General features: G+C 35.4%; 1 protein-coding gene and 1 pseudogene across 3 annotated transcripts; both read right to left on the bottom strand.

Annotated features, from left to right (window-relative positions):
- Window positions 1-767: 767 nt before the first annotated feature.
- Window positions 768-7,135, bottom strand: LOC146926250 (putative disease resistance protein At4g11170). Of its 2 annotated transcripts, none has more exons than XM_085758632.1 (6): window positions 7,058-7,135; window positions 5,226-5,371; window positions 4,567-5,110; window positions 3,104-4,202; window positions 2,526-2,822; window positions 768-2,207 (listed from the first exon to the last, which is right to left on the bottom strand). In XM_085758632.1, the coding sequence occupies exons 2-6, from the start codon at window positions 5,329-5,331 to the stop codon at window positions 987-989; spliced, it is 3,267 nt and encodes a 1,088-aa protein (XP_085614758.1). In that variant the 5' UTR covers window positions 5,332-5,371; window positions 7,058-7,135; the 3' UTR covers window positions 768-986. The 2 variants fall into 2 exon arrangements, with proteins under 2 accessions (XP_085614758.1, XP_085614760.1); XM_085758634.1 differs by lacking the exon at window positions 7,058-7,135 and adding an exon at window positions 6,184-6,799.
- Window positions 7,136-8,304: 1,169 nt separating this feature from the next.
- LOC146926249 (disease resistance-like protein DSC1) lies at window positions 8,305-13,951 on the bottom strand (annotated as a pseudogene). Its single transcript, XR_015034062.1, has 6 exons — window positions 13,877-13,951; window positions 13,102-13,589; window positions 10,515-11,585; window positions 10,146-10,433; window positions 8,724-10,062; window positions 8,305-8,613 (listed from the first exon to the last, which is right to left on the bottom strand). The product of XR_015034062.1 is annotated as a disease resistance-like protein DSC1 (transcript).
- Window positions 13,952-19,399: the final 5,448 nt, after the last annotated feature.

The following is a 19,399-nucleotide window of genomic DNA, read 5'->3' as shown; positions in this document are numbered from 1 at the left end:
CTTGATTAGTTTCCCTCAAATAAATCAACAAATAATTATTAAAAAAACCTACAATCTACAATGCACGATGGTTAAGGTAGAGGGAGAGTCCAAATCTTGAAAGATATAACCAAAAAGACACTATGTTTGGCAAGCCAATTTTTACATTCATTCCCTTCTTGAATATAATAAATTGAAACTATACAATCTCAACTGAAAATATGATAAGAGAGCATATTTAAGAGAAAGACTTCATTGCAAAATCAAATCAATTGGTGCATTTGACTCCAATTCAAGTATTTCATTCTTGAAATTATAATTACAGTAAAGTAAGTCATTTAGAATCATAAGTAATTCTGCTAACAACCAAATGTGATTCCATAAAAACAGAAACAAAACCAATCAACCATTCCTCCTTATAATTGTACATAATTCAACCAAATCTTGATCTTTCATGATTGTAAACTAGCTACCACCAACATTAGTCTTGACAGCATTCTCCAAGAGTAGAGCAGAAGAAGGACATCTACACCATGAACTGGTTGAAGAATGTGTCAAGTAAGAAAACTGTGTTGCTAGCATTTCTCTTATTTTGAAAACTTATTTAGTGATTATACAATTATTTTAACATTCTTCCTTATAAATAATTATTAAAAAATATACTTATAGAAAAATATGCGGCCCTAACAATTCTCTTATTTAGAAAACATATACTGACTATTACTTAGTTGAGTGTGAGAGAGGTCATTGTAAAATAAAACTATTGAATGTAGCTTGAAGGTGCTATGTTGATCAAAGAAGCATTCTTATTTCTTCTGTATATGAGGAATTTATGTTCCAACTTTGAATAAAGATCAGACAGTACATGTTCCAACTTTGGTAAATCAAGTCCACAATGATATTACAAAGTAAAAAACTAGCCTTCTAATCATGATCTGCTGGTACATATTATCAACAATGTGTGATAATCGAAGACAAGAAGCGTCTTTCCTTCGGGTCGAAGATAATCAATCAGGCAATCCCATCGTCTGAATGAAACTGTGATATGCTGAGGCATCTATTACGTTAACACCAAACCCTTTTAGCTCCATACACATGCCTGAATAAATTATAGGATGCATGGATGATAAACGTGTTGTTACCTTGATTTCAAACCTTGTCATATCTTTGGCTTTGCTATTTAGGTAGCAAGAACATTGTTTGTCATAGATCATAAAAACATGATCGGATACAATACTTGCAGATGGCCTAGATATGCAGAGTTCAAAATGCTCCTCCTCCTTACCTTGGTCCTCAAGATCACAGATAGTGATGTTAAATTTTAACGGGGCAACAATTAACCGGTTCCCACCAAGTACAAAACAGAAAATGAAGCCGAGCAAAGGGGAACGCGATGTAGAAGAAGATAGATCAATGACTACATAATCCGTTGTTGTCATATACTCAAACCACTCTGGAACGCTGTTTCCTGGATACACGTAAATTGCTTGATAAGAATCATTGTGATCCTTATAATCATTGAACTTATTATGAAAATCATGTTCCAAAGCTGATACATGTTGGTATGCAAATTTCATAATGTTTATCTGTGCATTAACCGCAATATTTGCAAGAGAATGTTCATCCAATTTCAAGCAATTTGCGAATACAACCCTATTCCTGTTCTCCTTGAACTGTTCAGGAATTGAAGGGAACAACACATTCTCTAGTGATGTGCACCCTCGCGCGTGTAGAACTTCAAGAGATTGAGGAAGCTCTGGTAGAGTTTGCAGCTTAAGGCAATATCTTATGTCTAGATATTGTAGTCTTATCAAATTCTTCAAACATGAAGGAAAACTTTCAATGGAACAGTTTCCTAAATGTAGGATTTCAAGCTTGGTTTGACGTCCAAACGATGCAGGCAATGCATTGATTTGTGTGTATTGTAAATCCAACTCTATCATATTCTCTGATGTCACAGAGAACTTTCTTATATTTTTGCAAAACTTAAGGCTGAGACATCTGAGGGAGCTTGAATGTGTATCACTTGTTAGCTCGGTAAGGGAAGTGCAATGACTGAGATCCAATTTCTCAAGCTTTTCTAGAGAGAAAATAGATGGGTGCACACTAGTCAACTGACCACAAAAATGGATATCCAACACTTCTAGATTCAGGGCTTTCGTAAAGTCCGGCAACTCCTTCAGGAACCTTGAGTAAAAGAGCTTAACTTCTTTCAAATTCAGCAGGTTCTGTAACAAAATAAATCAAATGAAGACTTCACATGATGCATGAGCTTTAGTTAATTCTGAACTAGTTAAATAAAGATAGAAAATATAATAGAAAGACACATATGACGAGTAAACAACCAATTCTGTCCCACAACTTACATATTCTCTCTTACTTTGTCCCTCAAATAAATGAAAATAACTAGTCTTTAATTTTTTAACATGGCATATATGTAGCAAACGTTAAGGACTGCTTCATATTTTTATTTGCTTAAAGAAAAACCAGGAGAGGGATAAGTTTGGAAACAAATTTGAGGGTTTATTCTATGTGTAATTTGTTACCTGCACTCCATGCCAGAGTTTTTCAACTCGACTATATGACAAGTCCAATATAACGAGTTTCTTGGCTGAAAAATCTTTTGGCAATGATTTCAAAGGGTAATGCATCCAACAGAGGTATCTTAGTTCAGGTGGCATAGAATGAAGTCCTTGAGGAAGAAGATCAAAACTATCATGATCATATACATTAGGGACATACAGAAATTGTAGATTTCTCATATTAGCAAATGTTGAAGGACTTAACTTCAGCTTCCTAAGTGTTGGCAATGGCATCCATATGCTTCTAATTTCTTCAGTCCCCTGTCATCAGATTAGAAGACCAATTTAAACATCCTTAGAAGTGCAGTGAATATTCATTTTGGTCCCTAAATATGTGTTGCGCTATCACTATGTCGCTGAATGTATCAAAATTACAAAAAAAAAACTCCCAAATGTGTCTTTTGATTGTAATTTTACAGACCAAATTGATTTACGCAAGATACATTTAATGATAGTGCATTACCATAAACATTTAAGAACCAAAATGATTTACTAAAAAAAAACTATAATGGTATCAAAGATTTTATATTTTAGGCTTTTACCTTGTCATTTTCTAACACTTCATAAATGTCATCATCCCACAATCGACTACGGCTTCCAGGGTCTCCACTTGATTCTTGGCGAACAATCTCCCTACCCATGTCTTGTATAATTCCATGCATAGATATACCATTATGTTTAGAAATAGATACAAGATCTTTATCTTTCAACCTTTCTAACCCACTGGCTACTGAATTATCACTTTCAGAATCTTTCAACAATAGTTTTAGGTAGTCCACTTTCAAATTCGACCCATTGAAAAAACATGCAATATCTAAAAACATCTTTTTCTCTTCGCGATCTAGATCACCATAACTCAATCTCATTACATCTTGAACTTTTTTATTTGGCATTTTTCTAAGCTTGTCTAGTTGACTTTCCCATACTAGCTTATCTTTTCCGCGAAGAAGATGAGCCAAAACTTTAAGAACTAATGGAATGCCTTTGGAATAATTCACCACCCTCTTTGATAGATCATTATACTCAATTTCAAGTTCCTTTCCTTTGAAAGCATTCAAATTGAAAAGCTTAAGTGATTTATCAATGTCCAATGCACCTACCTCATATATATCATCAACATCTTGAGAAAGCATTTGCTTATCTCTTGTTGTTATAATGATTCTACTACCAAATCCAAACAAATCATGATCTCCAACTAAGATTTCAAGTTGATCATAATCATTCACATCGTCTAAAACAATAAGAACTTTCTTGCGACGAATCCTAGTTTTAACATAATGAGGCAATCTATTTGCAGTGTCAACTTTAACAGCTTCATCTAATAGTGCAGAAATAAGCTTTTCTTTTAAGAAAACCATTCCATGTTTTGATGATTCCTCCCTTATGTTTCCTAGAAAACAACAACCTTCATACTGAGATTGTAGTTGGTGAAATACTTCTTCTGCAAGGGTTGTCTTGCCAATACCACCCATACCCCAAATCCCAACAACACGAATATCTTCTGACTCTTGGGTTAACAATGATTTTAGATGTGAAATTTGTTTGCCAATTCCAATGAGTCCTTTTGAGCTAACAAGGTGCTTATTGTTCAAATTCATCGACACACATTTGATGATTTCTTTAAGGAGTTGGACATCATTCCTATACAACAAATGGAGAGACAAAGTCTAAGATACAATGGAAGTTTTTTGTGAGACTGAAATATATAAAATAGTGTGTCTTCGGTATATCTACTATTAAAAGTGATGGGCTAACTTGTCCTGTAAGTAACATCTCAAATGGTAAAAGTGATGGGCCAAGTGGTTAACAAAGTGGTGTCCAAATTAAATCCTAGACCATGATTACCAGGTTGCATCATTGACTAATATATGTTGAAAATCAACAACTCAAAAGCTGCACTTTCAAGTGAAAACATTCACTTGGTGATAATTTGCATAAATTTATCTTAATAACCGAGGCCAAATAGTCTAAAAAATTATGAGCTGAAAAAAAATATAAAACTTACCGAAAATCTGATGACTTAATTCCAGATAAATTGGCAGATTTGTTCAAAGCATGTCTCCAAATTTGCACCTTGGTGGATCTATACACTCTTTGGTGTTCAACAAACGCATTTTCATAACTCTTCATTTGATATCTTACATCTGTTGGATCTACCTGATAAAAAATAGGTATAACAATCTGTCCATATTTCTCCCTGCATTGAAGTATTGTAACAAGTTCTTCCAAACACCAAGATGAAGAGGCATAGTCTTGTGAGAATATGATCAAGGAAATTAATGATCCTTCAATTCCTCTGACAAGTGATTGTGGTATTTCATCTCCCCTCTTAAGTTCATCATCTACAAAGGCTTTAATTTTCTTTCGCCGAAAAGCATCAATCAAATGACTTAGAAAATCCCCACGGATGTCTTTGCCTCGAAAGCTAACAAAAACATCATATTCTGTTGTTGTATTTGTTGAAATTGAAGAAAATTGAGAACTTATACGAGGCCCCAAACATAACGCTTTTGTGAAATATTGGGAATTAACAGTCGAAATTCCTTTCTCTGTAAACTCAGTATAAACAGAATGAAAATAAGCATTGTTGAAAAAAAACCTTCTCACAATGAGTCAAAAGAAAGAAAAAAAACTGATAGAGTGCATATTTAATGTGTTACTTACTTGAATATGGTGTTTCATGCCAACATGAAAATCTTCCAAATTTCCGAATTGAACCAACAGCTGCAGTTACATAGCTCCGCAATACAAAACCATGCACCATACTCATTTGTGGAATATTAACTGATATTGACTTTTTCCACTATAACCTATAATGTTAGAAATAATCAAGAGACAATAAAATACAAAGTATTATCCTTAAAAAGCTCCAAAATATGTTAATATCAGAATATGGCAAGCAGAGGGTAATCCAAAAGAGAAAGCTTTTACTCAATTGAGGATAGCGGCAAGTAGCGTTTTGTTCAAATTCTTCTACGCGACATTGTTATGGCGGTCAAATTCAAAATATTTTGTATTATATAGCGCATCATGGATCAATAGTAGTTTGTTCAAATTCCACTATTCAATAGCGTCATAGCACCGATTAGAAATCATTTCACTACATTTTTGATTCAATCTGATATGATGAATTATCGATCATGATAAATTAACATATTTAACCAAGATGAACTCCATCTGGATCTCTTGTATGGACAAAGATTTTAAATTAAGCCTTCATCTTGGCTAAATTTGTTGACTAATCATGATCGATATATATATATATAGGGGGTGTATCAAATGAGAGCACTCTTTAAATGAGAGGTGAGAGGGATAAATCACAACCCTTTGAATCAATCTTTATTGTGCTACTTAATTTTAAAAATTGCAGCGTATAATTTTTTCATTCCCCTTCTGTGTGCTTCTTCTCCAGCCGTTTCATCTCCCTGTTGCTTCTTCTCCCTTTTTTCATACCCTTTTGTGTGCATCATATGAATCCAGACTTCTAATCTTTACTCTAATTTTATTATCTCTTTCATTATTATAAGTTATAACTACATATTACCATTAAAAAACCAGTTTAAAAAGTAATATGAAAATCAAGAAGCTAAACTCGGATAAAAAACAAGAACCGTGAAATTACTTTTTCCCAAACGAAGAACAGCGACGACGAACTCCGATGAACAGGAACGTCGCCGACAACAACAACGACGAACACTCGTCAGATCTGCGCTAGCACATATCTAGTGCCTCTTCATCTCTTTCCTCCTTGCAACCTTTGACTCATATTTTAATTTTTCTGTGAATCAGCCAAGAGAACTTTGTCAAATAAACCCTTTGGATTATTAATATTGATGGTATTGATTGTTACCATTCAATTTTAGAAAAGAAGATTTGAGATGGTTCCATGGAGATTTATTTTTGAAGACTCAAGAAACAATTTGATGCACCCAAAATGATTCAGGTGTCAATCGATGTTGAATGGGATCAAACTAAACTTCATGTGTCTAATTTGTGCTCCTACTATTTCATGCTTCAATCGATCGATGCTCACATTTATGGTGCAAAGATGAACAATATAAAAAACCATGAAGAAGAAGAAGCAGCACAAAACCACTCGTGAGAGAGAGAAGAAGAGAGTGGAGAAGAGAAGAGGTGGAGGTTACAATACATGACACTTTTCATAAAGCAATTAAATCTGAAGCGTTGATTTAAATCCAACGGTCTAAGTTAATTCCTCTCACCCTCTCATTTGAAAAGCTCTCTCATTTGAAATGCCCTATATATATATATATATATATATATATGGTGTTTACAAACAAGTAACCAAGAAAGCTATTTCTCAACTTGATCTTTAACCATTCATTCTTCTTTTATTTGCAAGTAAATTACTGTTATACCTAATTAATATTGCCTTGTTCCTATATGTTGAAACTTCATCCTCTTGACCTGTACTGTCTAATGCTCCTTTGTAACAGTTTTTTGCATAAAAATAATATTAGGAAGCAATTACTAACCTTCAATGATTTGGCTGCTAGAGATCTGTTTCAGCTTTCTCTCATATGGAAGAAGCAATGTCATTGACCTTACAGTTTAACACTCCCACAGAGGATTGGATTTGTATATTAGAGAAATATGAACGTCACCAATATTAAACTATAAAATAGTTAAACAATTGCATGGCAGGGAGAAACGTTGACTTGCCAAACAGTATCGTTGAAGTTATCTATATGAACCATGTGACTTGCACTTTCCTTTAAATTTAAATATATTAAAATATTAATAACTTCCCTTTTTTTAATAACGGTGGTTGAATGAGTTTGATTCCTCTCTTTTAAATTCTCCCTCATTTTCTCTCAATTTTTTCCATCTCACTCTTAGCCTTGTTTCCCTCTTGACTGAAAATAAATGTTTCTCGCTTAACTATTTTTCAGTTTTCTAATAATTTTCCAATTCATTTAGCGAATAGGGATAATCTTCACTAAGTGGCCAACCACAGTTTGAATCTCGGGAGAGGCGAACCATAGTTCAAATTTCTGCACAACGAGGAACCTTATTCGACAACTCCTTAAGCAACTGAAAAACCCTACCTTAGCATCTCCAATGGATGGTAACTCCAATTGCCATTTTGCTTATTTTTTTATGGGCTCAAATTACTCATACTCCAGATGTAAGATATCAAAACAAGAGTTATGATAATGCATTTGGTGAACACCAAAGAGTGTATATATCTGATAGGCCCGCAAGTGCACGGTTCTATCGAGTATTTAAGCATGAAACACATACTTGACCCCACCAAGCTCTAATTTATTTGAGATTGAGTATTAAAATATTGTTTTTAATGGATAAGCTCCCTACAGAGTTAATCCCTTCTACAAGCTCTAAAATTTATGCAATCTCAATATTCTTATTTGAGTTTGAGATTGGCAAATTAAAAAGAAACTTTAGCTACAAAATTGAGAATGTGAGCCCTCACCACTTTGCAAGATAATTTGTTCGGCATCTACAGCAACAAAGACAACAGAATAAGGATCACGAAAAGATGGGATATTTTTACTATATAAGTTTCACCTACAATAAAGGGCATATGTATGTACCAGAATCATTTCGAGACCAATGTTTTGCTGCCAATTTCCACATTGTGAAGGGTTTCCAGTGGTTATTAGAGTCATTTGGGTTTCCATACATGAATGAACGAAAAATTTTGGACCACCACATTGAGGTTTTTCTTATTTAGGTTTTTCCATGAAGGAGGGAATGGGAATTTGAGAGGAAAAGGGGCATATAACTTAAACTTTCATGTGGTACAAAGAAAAATCAATCAATTATAGAAGTTCTCATTTAAACAAGAAAGTTAAAGATAACCTTCAACTTACGATTACCTTTGACATCCTTGTCCTATAGCCTTAATTTTGAACAAAGAAGGAAAAATCAAGAAACATTTGTTTCTTATAAATAGATTAATTTCCACTCACTTGCAATCAGTTGCATATACAGAACACAAGTGAGCTGAGTTTCGTACATCTATTTTTACTGACTCAGATGGTTGAAATGCCGCAACCACTGCATGAAACTGCAGAACAAAAAACAAATATATTTTAATGGACTACTTAGATCTATGTATAATGATTGTAATTATAAAATGTAATTTTGATAACTTGAATGTTAACTGTGTCTACTTACATCAAACTATAGACTTGTGTGTAAATCAAATTCTTCATCTTCAGCTGCATGATGTAATGTTGAATAAATCGACTGCTATCCATATCTACCGACTTATCAAACTATGGACTTGTGTCTAAATCAACTTCTTCATCATCAGCCGGAGGAAAGAAATACATATGATGATGCTAAGCACAGTCCTACTCCATTTGTTAACATAATCAAACAATTCCATTTGTTCAACGATGTTTTTATCTCTTAAGGGGATTATGGGTCTGATGCCAAACCCTTTTAACTCCACCTCTGGTCTCTCTCTATCAAAGCCGGGTGTTGCCCTTGCTGTAACCTTTATTTTAAACCTTGTCTGATTTTTTGCTATGCTAGTTAGGTAGCGTGAACATGGTGGGTCGTATATCATACATACATGATCTGAAAAACTAGAGAAAAAATCCCTATACATGAAGATACTGACACCATCCTTTTCATCATCATCCACAACATCAATTGTAGTGATATTCAATTCAATTTGGTAAAAAAATTGGGAGTCCTTGGCAAGGATGAAGCAAAACACAAAGCCCAACAAAGGGGAGAGGAAAAAAGGAGAGAGATCAATAATCATATCATCCTTTGTTGTCTTGTACTCGAACCACTCTGGAACACTACTTCTAGGATACAAATACACTGCTTGATTAGAATCAAATTTATCTTTGTAATCAACATTTCTTTCATTGCTTTTAGCATGATGTAACAGTGCCACAGAATGTCGATATGCAAACTTCATCAAATTGATCTGCACATTCAACCCAATATTTATGAGAGAGCGTTCATCCAAGTTCAAGCAATTCCAGAACTCAATCCTTTTCTTGTTTTCATTGAATTGTTGAGCGACAGAAGGGAAAAATACAGTCTTCAATGATTCACATTCAACAAGTAGAGTTTCAATTGATGAAGGAAGCTCGGGTAGAGCCTCAAGCTTTGAGCAAAATCGTATGTCTAATACTCTTAGTCTTGTAAGATTCTTGATGCTTGACGGTATGCTCTCAATTGCAGTGAATATTAAATCCAGGATTTCTAGCTTGCCTTGAAACCCAGAAGATGATGGCAATGCATTGGGGGGAATGGACGATAGATAATGGAGGGAGCTTAAATTGGAATCGATTGTAAATGGTGCAAGGGAAAGGCAAAAACTTAGGTCCAATTTCACAAGTTTGTCAAGAGAGAAAATAGATGGATGGACGTTTGTCAACCCATAACAACCTTGGATATTCAATACATTAAGATTTGTCGCTTTAGAAAAGTCTGGTAAATCCTTCAGGAATCCTGAATGTGAGAGTGTAACTTCTTTTAAATTAACCAGATCCTGCTACATAAAAAAATTACATAGTTAATTTATAATTCCTTGAATTAAGATAAATTTAATCTGGAAGACACGTATTCAATTACCTGCACTCCACACCAAAGCTTTTCCAGTAGGCTACTTGAAAAGTCCAATATAACAAGATTCTTGGCAGAAAACTTCTCTGGTAATGATTTTAGAGAGTAACATATCCAATGAAGATATTTTATATCAGTTGGAAAAGATTGAAGCCCTTCAGGAACACGATCCAAACCATCTATATCATGAAAATCCAAAAACTGCAGGTTGGTCATCTTATCAAATACATTGGGGCTTATCTTCAGGTTCCTAATTGCTGACAAGTCTAGACTTATGCTTCTAATAGCATCAGTACCCTGTCATTAATGTAAAAGAAAATCAAAATATTTTTTTACCAAAAAGACAAATGTTATCTAAAATTGCCAAATATTATTTACCTTATCATTTTTCAATACATCATAGATAATATCAGGATCTGATAATCGACTGCATTTTCTAGGGTCTTCACTAGATTCCTGGCGAACAACCTCCCGACCCATTTCTTGTAGAATGTCATGCATAGATATAACATTATCTTCAGTTCTAACCCAACAACCACTGCATTATCACTTTCAAAATCTTTCAATAAAAGTTTCATGTAATCCACTTTCAACCTCAACCCGTTGAAGAAACATGCAATATCTAAAAAATACTTTTGCTCTAAACGATCAAGATCATCATAACTGAGTCTCATTACATCATGAACTTTTTTACTTGGCAGTCTTTTAAGTTTGTCCAGCTGACTTTCCCATACTTCCTTATCTTTTCCACGAAGCAGATGAGCCAAAACTTTAAGAACTGATGGATTTCCTTTGGCATAATCGATCACCTTCTTTGAAAGCTCATAGTACTCCATTTCAAGATGACTTTGTTTAAAGGCGTTCAAATTGAAAAGCTGAAGTGCTTCACTATAATTCAGTACCCCAACTTCATATATATCATCAGCTTCATTAGTAATAAGTACTTGCTTGTCTCTAGTTGTTACAATTATTCTACTATCTGACCGAAACCAATCAAGAGTTCCAAATAAAATTTCTAGTTGATCTTCTTCCTTAACGCCATCAAGAACCATAAGAACCTTCATACGGCCAATCCTTCTCTGAATATTATTAGACAACCCATTTGGTGAATCGATTTTCACATCTTCTGCTAATAGTGTAGAAAAAAGCTCTTTTTTTAAAAATGCTATTCCATGCCTTCCTAATTCGTCACTCACCTTTGCCAAAAAACAACAACCTTCATATTCAAAGCAACTTCGGTTATAAACTTCTTCAGCAATAGTTGTCTTGCCAATACCTCCCATACCCCAAATTCCAATGACACGAACCTTTTCTGACTTTTGACGTAACAATGATTCTAAATGTCCAACTAGTTTGGCAATTCCAATAAATCCTTTTGTGTTAATAGGATACTTACTCAACCTCTTCAACACAAGATTGATGATTTCTTCAAGTAGCTCAGCATCATTCCTATACAACAAAAGAGAAAGATATATGAATATTAATGGCCTAAGAAGCACTGTAATAGATATCGAACATAACATTGACACTGGTAATAAGTTAAGAAAATAGAAGTGATTAAATGTAACCATATGAGTTGCGCGTAGGTGTCGAAGACCGACACGTGTCAAACACTATACACATTAAATTTAAGTGTCAGTGCTCCATAGTTAAAGTCACTACTATAAACTTAATTGCTTGGAAGTTTGTAATGAGAGGTTCAACACCCATGATGGAACATTCCTTCCCTTCCCTTTCCCTTCCTCAGTAGGATCACGGTTCAAAGTTTGACGTTGCCTACATTTTTCGTCTATAGAAGCTTCCAACAAGGTGGTTAGAGGTGTCAATAGAGCCCCAAAATGCAAAGCCCCACTTAAAAAGCCCACATTAAGCCCCATTTTTGTTGGCCCCCTTCTTAAAATAAATTTGTTTGGCCCCAGCCCACTAAAATTAATTTTTTTTGTGGGCTTAGTGACAAAGGCTTCAAGGCCCATTAACTATAAACTTTATCTTTGCAAAAAAAAAAAACTACTATGATAAAAATATTTATAAAAAAACAAATAATATATATAAAGATTTTATATTTTTTTATTAATTTAAAAATCAACCACCGTCGGAGCTCCGGCAACCACCGCACTGACCACCACCGGAGCTCCGGCAGCCACCGCGCCGGCCGCCGTCAACCACCACTTTTCGCCGGAAAATTTCTGGTGCACCACCGTGGGTCGCCGGAGCTCCGCCGCCGGAACCACCGCGGTCAGCCGGAGCTCCGGCGTTGACCTTTGCTGTTGACCGAACAACATTTTCCAAAAAAAAAAAACTGAAAAAAGATGGGGCTTGTGGGCCTTGTGGGCTGATGTATATTTTTTAGGGCTTAACACTATTGGGGCCTATGTAAAAGGGGGCCAATTTTCTGTTGTTCTTTTTAAACCCCCTTTACATGTGGGCTGGGGCTGAAAATTCCAAGCCATACCAAATTGACAGCTCTAAAGGTGGTTGCTCTTTAGGCACCTCAAAAGTAACGAATGGTAGTTGATTACCGTTCAAATAACTTTTTAGAACGGTAATTAGCTGCCGTTGGGCAGGTGCCTGTGAACAATCTCTAAGCGCCTAAAGAGTAATCACCTTCCAACAAACAATTATTACAGACCATGTTGGTCCAAATTAAAAGCATAATAATCACAATCAAGCCATATTTGTTTTGGTGGATGCAAAGTATCTCTGATCGGGAATCAAAGATTAACCCCTCAAAATACTTAGATTCATATTAATCCCAGCACAAAAAGGTTGTAGCAAATTAACAACTTAAGGATGTAAACATATAATTAATATGCATGCACTCTAGTTAAATAGAGGAAATAAAAGTTATGGCTTTTTTCTATTCAGGCAAATGAGCTTATGCCGGCATGCAGACCTATTATCTATATATGAAACAAGTAAATATATAGCAACTAGAAAATATTGAAAATTTGAGGAAAAAACTAACCGAAAATCTAATGACTTAATTCCTGACAAATTAGCAGATTTTTCCAAAGCTTGTCTCCATTTTTTAACCCTTGACAAAATATACTTTTTTTCATGCCCTACAAGTGCATTTTCATAACTCTTCTTTTGATGTCGTACATCTGTAGGATCTACCTCGTAGAAAACAGGTATTACAATCTGTCCATATTTCTCTTTGCATTCACTTATTTTCACAAGTTCTTCTAAACACCAACGTGAAGAAGCATAGTTTTCTGAGAATATGATCAATGAAATGAACGATCCTTCAATTGCTTCAAAAAGTGAATGTGATATGTCATCTCCCCTCTTAAGTTTGTCATCAACAAAGGCATTTATTTGCTTTCGAGAAAGAGCCTTAGCCAAATGGCCAAGAAAGCCGTGGCGGATGTCCTCGCCCCTAAAGCTTACAAAAACATCATATTTTGATTCGGGAGCATTGTTTGACATTGCCTTTTCTGCTACACCCTTCACCTTATTAGCAAAAAAAAAGTATTAGATTCTTCATAAAAGTTTAGGAGATATCTCTAAAACATAAACAAAATAACATTTAAAATTTGATACTACTTTAATTTTAATAAGTAAAAAATGCTACTCCTTAATTATCAAAAAGTGATGCGGTTCCTATGACCAACATTTTAACAAGTGTTAAATTAAGGTCAGGTAGTTAAAAGTGTTTGTTTTGGTGACATACTATGATTAACATAGAATTCTGGTAACATTAGTTTGTCAGAAGATATAATATAAGCTTCAACAATCACCTTTGTGACTGTTTTATTGACCATTTCTTTCTTCTTAACTCCTGCAATAGACCACAAGTTTAACTGATGCCTTGAAACTCTGAAGAAACAGGAAATGCAAAAAACAACGTTAAAAAGAAGTGTAGCAGGAAAAGAAAACCAATGAAGTAGATGCCAATTATCAATCTATAGAATTAATTAGCAGGATTAATTTAACAGATATATGTTCCTTTGAATTCACATATGTGATTTATACCGAAGTCCCATAATGGCCGAATTTCCGATTTAGATGTTCTAGCGAAAATTCCATCTGGCAATGCCTTACTTCCATAATGCCTGTATTGCTTCTGAGGAAATAAAAATTAACAGAAGCAGAATAAGAGGCAATTCTAAGTTGTTAAAACTCATAAAAGTTTACTGGTCATAATTATATACTGTCTTGTTGATAAATCTAAAAGTTTCAGCATTAATTTAAAACACAAATTTGAAATTGATAAGCAGAGTATTTACAACATATATTGTTTGAGAGGCTCCTGAAGACAAATATGCCATTGGATTGGAATAAGTGCACTATGAACAATATTTCTTCGTCTCGAGAACCTTGAACTTCGCAATAAGGAAAACACAAGGTTATTACCGGAACGAAACAGAAAAGTGTTGTGAAAGTGACTCAAAATTGGAGTTTGGAGGCCAAAAATTGATGTTTGCTGAAAGTACAAATCGGGGCCCGAATGGCAAAAATCGAGGCCCGATTTTGGCTGTCTTTGGGAGCAGTTTGGTACTGGAAAAATCGGCGCCCGAATGGTAAAAATCGGGGCCCGATTTTGCGTGTTGTTATTTTTCAGAAACGTATTTTTGGGCCAGATTTGGTACAATTTTATGGGAGTTTCTTTTACTATAAATATAGGCATTGTATCAGTGTAAACCTTGAGATAGAGGGGGCTGAAACAAGGGTTTAGAAAGGCAACAACAAAACTAGGGTTTGTATAGAGTTTGTCTCTTTGGAACAAACACTAGGTTTTGAGGGTTGATTCACCTTGGGAAACACTATTAGGATTGAGTCTCTTGGTTACGGGAAGAGGCTGGGATTTGGGTAGAATTAGGCGGGAGACTTATTCTTGTAATCCATCTCTTTTGTAACGTTACTCATCATATAGTGGAACGGAGGACTGCTCTCTCCCCCAGACTAGGTCAATTTGGACCGAACTGGGTAAACAGATTCTTTGTGTTCTCTCTTCTTCTTTTCTCTTGCTGTGTTGTTTTCTACTTTTGGCTTGTGATTATAATTGTTCCATACACTTTGATTTTGGTTGCTTAATTATCCCTTGCTCCACACATCAAGTTGTTATTGGTGTGAGTTTTTCATCGAATCCGCAACAATTGGCGCCCACCGTGGGGCAAGGTCAAAGGATAATCTAGTACCATGGGTTTGAAGTGGGATATTGAGAAGTTTACCGGAGATAACGATTTTGGGTTATGGAAGGTAAAGATGGAAGCGGTGTTAATACAGCAAAAGTGTGAGAAAGCTTTGAAGGGTGAAGGTGCGTTACCGGTCACCATGTCACGTGCGGAGAAGACCGAGATGGTGGACAAGGCCAGGAGTGCCATTGTCTTGTGCCTCGGAGATAAAGTTTTGAGAGAAGTAGCAAAGGAACCAACCGCGGCATCAATGTGGGCAAAGTTGGAATCTTTGTATATGACAAAGTCTTTGGCTCATCGGCAATTCCTAAAGCAACAACTCTACTCATTCAAGATGGTGGAGTCAAAGGCCATCATGGAGCAACTTACGGAGTTCAACAAAATCCTTGATGACTTGGAGAATATTGAGGTGCAACTTGAGGATGAAGATAAAGCTATACTCTTGTTGTGTGCTCTACCGAAATCTTATGAATCGTTCAAAGATACCATGCTCTATGGCAAAGAAGGCACTGTTACCTTGGAAGAAGTTCAATCGGCTTTGAGAACCAAGGAGTTGACCAAGTCCAAGGACTTGAGAGTTCATGAAAACGGTGAAGGCCTAAGTGTCACAAGAGGGAATGGTGGAGGTAGAGGTAACCGGAGAAAGAGTGGTAAAAAGTCAAAATCTGAATGCTTTAACTGTCACAAGATGGGTCACTTCATGAAGGATTGTCCGGAGATTAATGGTAACTCCGCACAAATTGTCACTGAGGGTTATGAGGATGCAGGTGCTCTGATGGTGTGGTGTTGTTTGGAGGATGAAGGTGATGTTGGTCACCTTGGGATTGATGCCTAGTGGAGCGGTGTTCGTCTGGAGAGACGTTAAACACTCAACATCAGCCTGGAGAGGCGGTGGTAAGAATACTCATGATCAGTCTGGAGAGGCGGAGGCAACAATACTCATGATCTACCTGTTGAGGTGGAGTTTCAAGGTTGAAGACATAGTGGGATGTACGCATTTGCTAGTTGAGGTAGAGTACGCTCAGCATGAGGTGGAGTTGAACACACCGGTAATGGTACGACTATGGAGGACCTTGGGTGCTATGCTCTATGGTGAGCAAGGGATTTCTTCATAAGGCTGAAGAATGTATAGCACGACTTGCGGGATTACTCTAAAAAAAAGGCCAAGGGTGATTGGATGCAAGGAGACCTTCAAGGAAGCGGGAGATGTCCTGTGTTGAAGATGTCATGGTGAATGCTTGTGGGACTACCTGAAATACCTAGCGTAGTTAGACTGCAAGGACCTTCGAGAAGGCGGAAGACATTCCGAGGGCTGAAGGGATGGGAGGTGTATACTTGTGGATTACTCTAAAAGCCAAGGGTGATTGGGAACAAGTAGATCTTCAAGGAAGCGGGAGATGTCTCGTATTGAAGAGGTATGGTAAAGGCTTGTGGAACTACCTAAAATTCCTGGCGTAGTTGGACTGCAAGTACCTTCGAGAAGGCGGAAGACATTCCGATGGCTGAAGGGATTAGGGTGCAAACTTGTGGAGCTACTTGGTGTAGTGGGAAGCAAGGGAAAGAGCAGCAAGGTGTTGATGTTAAATGGGTATCATCACTAATTTGGAGTCAAGGTGGAGATTGTTGTGAAAGTGACTCAAAATTGGAGTTTGGAGGCCAAAAATTGATGTTTGCTGAAAGTACAAATCGGGGCCCGAATGGCAAAAATCGGGGCCCGATTTTGGCTGTCTTTGGGAGCAGTTTGGTACTGGAAAAATCGGCGCCCGAATGGTAAAAATCGGGGCCCGATTTTGCGTGTTGTTATTTTTCAGAAACGTATTTTTGGGCCAGATTTGGTACAATTTTATGGGAGTTTCTTTTACTATAAATATAGGCATTGTATCAGTGTAAATCTTGAGATAGAGGGGGCTGAAACAAGGGTTTAGAAAGGCAACAACAAAACTAGGGTTTGTATAGAGTTTGTCTCTTTGGAACAAACACTAGGTTTTGAGGGTTGATTCACCTTGGGAAACACTATTAGGATTGAGTCTCTTGGTTACGGGAAGAGGCTGGGATTTGGGTAGAATTAGGCGGGAGACTTATTCTTGTAATCCATCTCTTTTGTAACGTTACTCATCATATAGTGGAACGGAGGGCTGCTCTCTCCCCCAGACTAGGTCAATTTGGACCGAACTGGGTAAACAGATTCTTTGTGTTCTCTCTTCTTCTTTTCTCTTGCTGTGTTGTTTTCTACTTTTGGCTTGTGATTATAATTGTTCCATACACTTTGATTTTGGTTGCTTAATTATCCCTTGCTCCACACATCAAGTTGTTATTAGTGTGAGTTTTTCATCGAATCTGCAACAAAAAGAAATTAAAAGAAAATATCAGAAGAAATTTAGTTAATGGTCATAGCCAAAAGAAAGCAATTTCTGACCTTCAATGCTTTAGCTGCTAGAGATATGATTCAACTTTCTATCATATGGAAGAAGCATTGTCATTGACCTTGCATTTTAAGTGTGGTCTCATACACATTCACCCTCCAGCAGAGCATTGGATTTGTATATTAGACAAATATTAATTTCAACATTATTTAAGTATAAAATATTAGAGCATTGACTTGCCAAACAGTAAACATGCTGGAAATATCTGTGTGAATCATGTATAATCTCAATTCAACAACAAAATTTGTATGAACATGTGACATGCACTTTCCTTTAAGTTTATTAATTAATAAAATTTAATAATGGTGGTTCAATGAATTTGAATTCTCTCAATTCAAACTCTCCATCAATTTCTCTCCATCTCTCTCTTAATTAACCTTGACTTTTTTTTTTTTTTTTATAGATTTTGTAATCATTTTTCCTCTATTCATTTAGAGAGATAGTGCGGATCAATTTTCTATTTATTTTGACATGTTCCGGTGATGTTGACAAGAATTGATTTTGTCTCTAAAATTGATTATAACTTAAAGCTAGGATTTATAAGTTTTGACTCAAAACATCATATTTTTTTTCACTAAAATTTATTGTTCTACTTTTAGATGAATCTATCCGAACATGAATCACTTTACATTCCACTCACTTATATGTAAAATCAATTTTACCCAATAATTCATTCAAAATCATTTTTGTCACTACAAAACTTCACACACCCAAATCCATGGCTGGATATGGCGAGTGGGGCGAATTCCCACTAAATATTTTTGAAAAAAAAAGTCCTTCAAGACTAATATTTCATCAAAATTAACATAAAACTCAATTAGCACTCTATTATATTCTTGTCACATGTTTGCAAAGCCTAACACAACAGGTAATGTCAATATTGTTAAGTTGAACATCTTTATTTAGTTTTGATTTCGGTGTCTTGAAGTTATGTGTGAGTTTTATGTTGTATTTGTGACTTCGTATATGAACCCAAAAAAATATATTCTTGGCACGTGAGTACGCTTCCTTAACTATATGAATTGGGTGTAACTGTAAATATGAAGTTTCTTGAGCAAATCATTTCTTAGAGAGAATGTACCAAACCTTGGAATGGAACTTGTATCGGGAAGTCCAGGTAGAGAGAAATAGAGATGTTACCTCAAAAAAAGATGAATGTTTTGCGATGAATGGTAAAATTAATTTGGAACGTTTCGTTTGGGTTTTTCTTTATCATTCATCGCAAAATCTTTATCGTTTTTTGAGGTATAGAAGAATATTTTGAAGTAATGTAATTTTTTGAGGAAATTCAAATCCTTGTAAATAAATTTTATTGTTTGAATGTTCCTTCAAAAAAACAAAATTATTGTTTGAATGATAATTTAGAGAATTTTCAATTTGATGGAAATTTATAAAGTATTTTGTTCAAGTTAAATTTAGAGAATTTTAAATGACACCTAAAAGCTAAGAATTTCAAAAATTATTCCTTAGATTTTTTTTCGAATTTTGCATTTGTGTACTCATAGTTTTCAAAATTTTCAAATTGACCTTAATAAATTTCCAAAAATTATAAATTGACGTCAATTTTTTTAAAAAACTAGAAATTGACCCCTCAATTTTTTTTCAAAATTTACAAATTGACCCCTCAAAATTTTTGAAATACGTGAATCGACCCCTATTTTTCAATTTCCAATTTTCAAATTTGACCCAAAATTTTAAAAAG

Source organism: Medicago sativa, chromosome 4, assembly GCF_051527215.1.
Source record: "Medicago sativa cultivar Bolivia chromosome 4, Bolivia_mono, whole genome shotgun sequence".
NCBI classification, from domain to species: domain Eukaryota; kingdom Viridiplantae; phylum Streptophyta; class Magnoliopsida; order Fabales; family Fabaceae; genus Medicago; species Medicago sativa.
The sequence above is the reverse complement of the archived record's forward strand: the minus strand, read 5'-3'. Positions and strand labels throughout refer to the sequence as shown.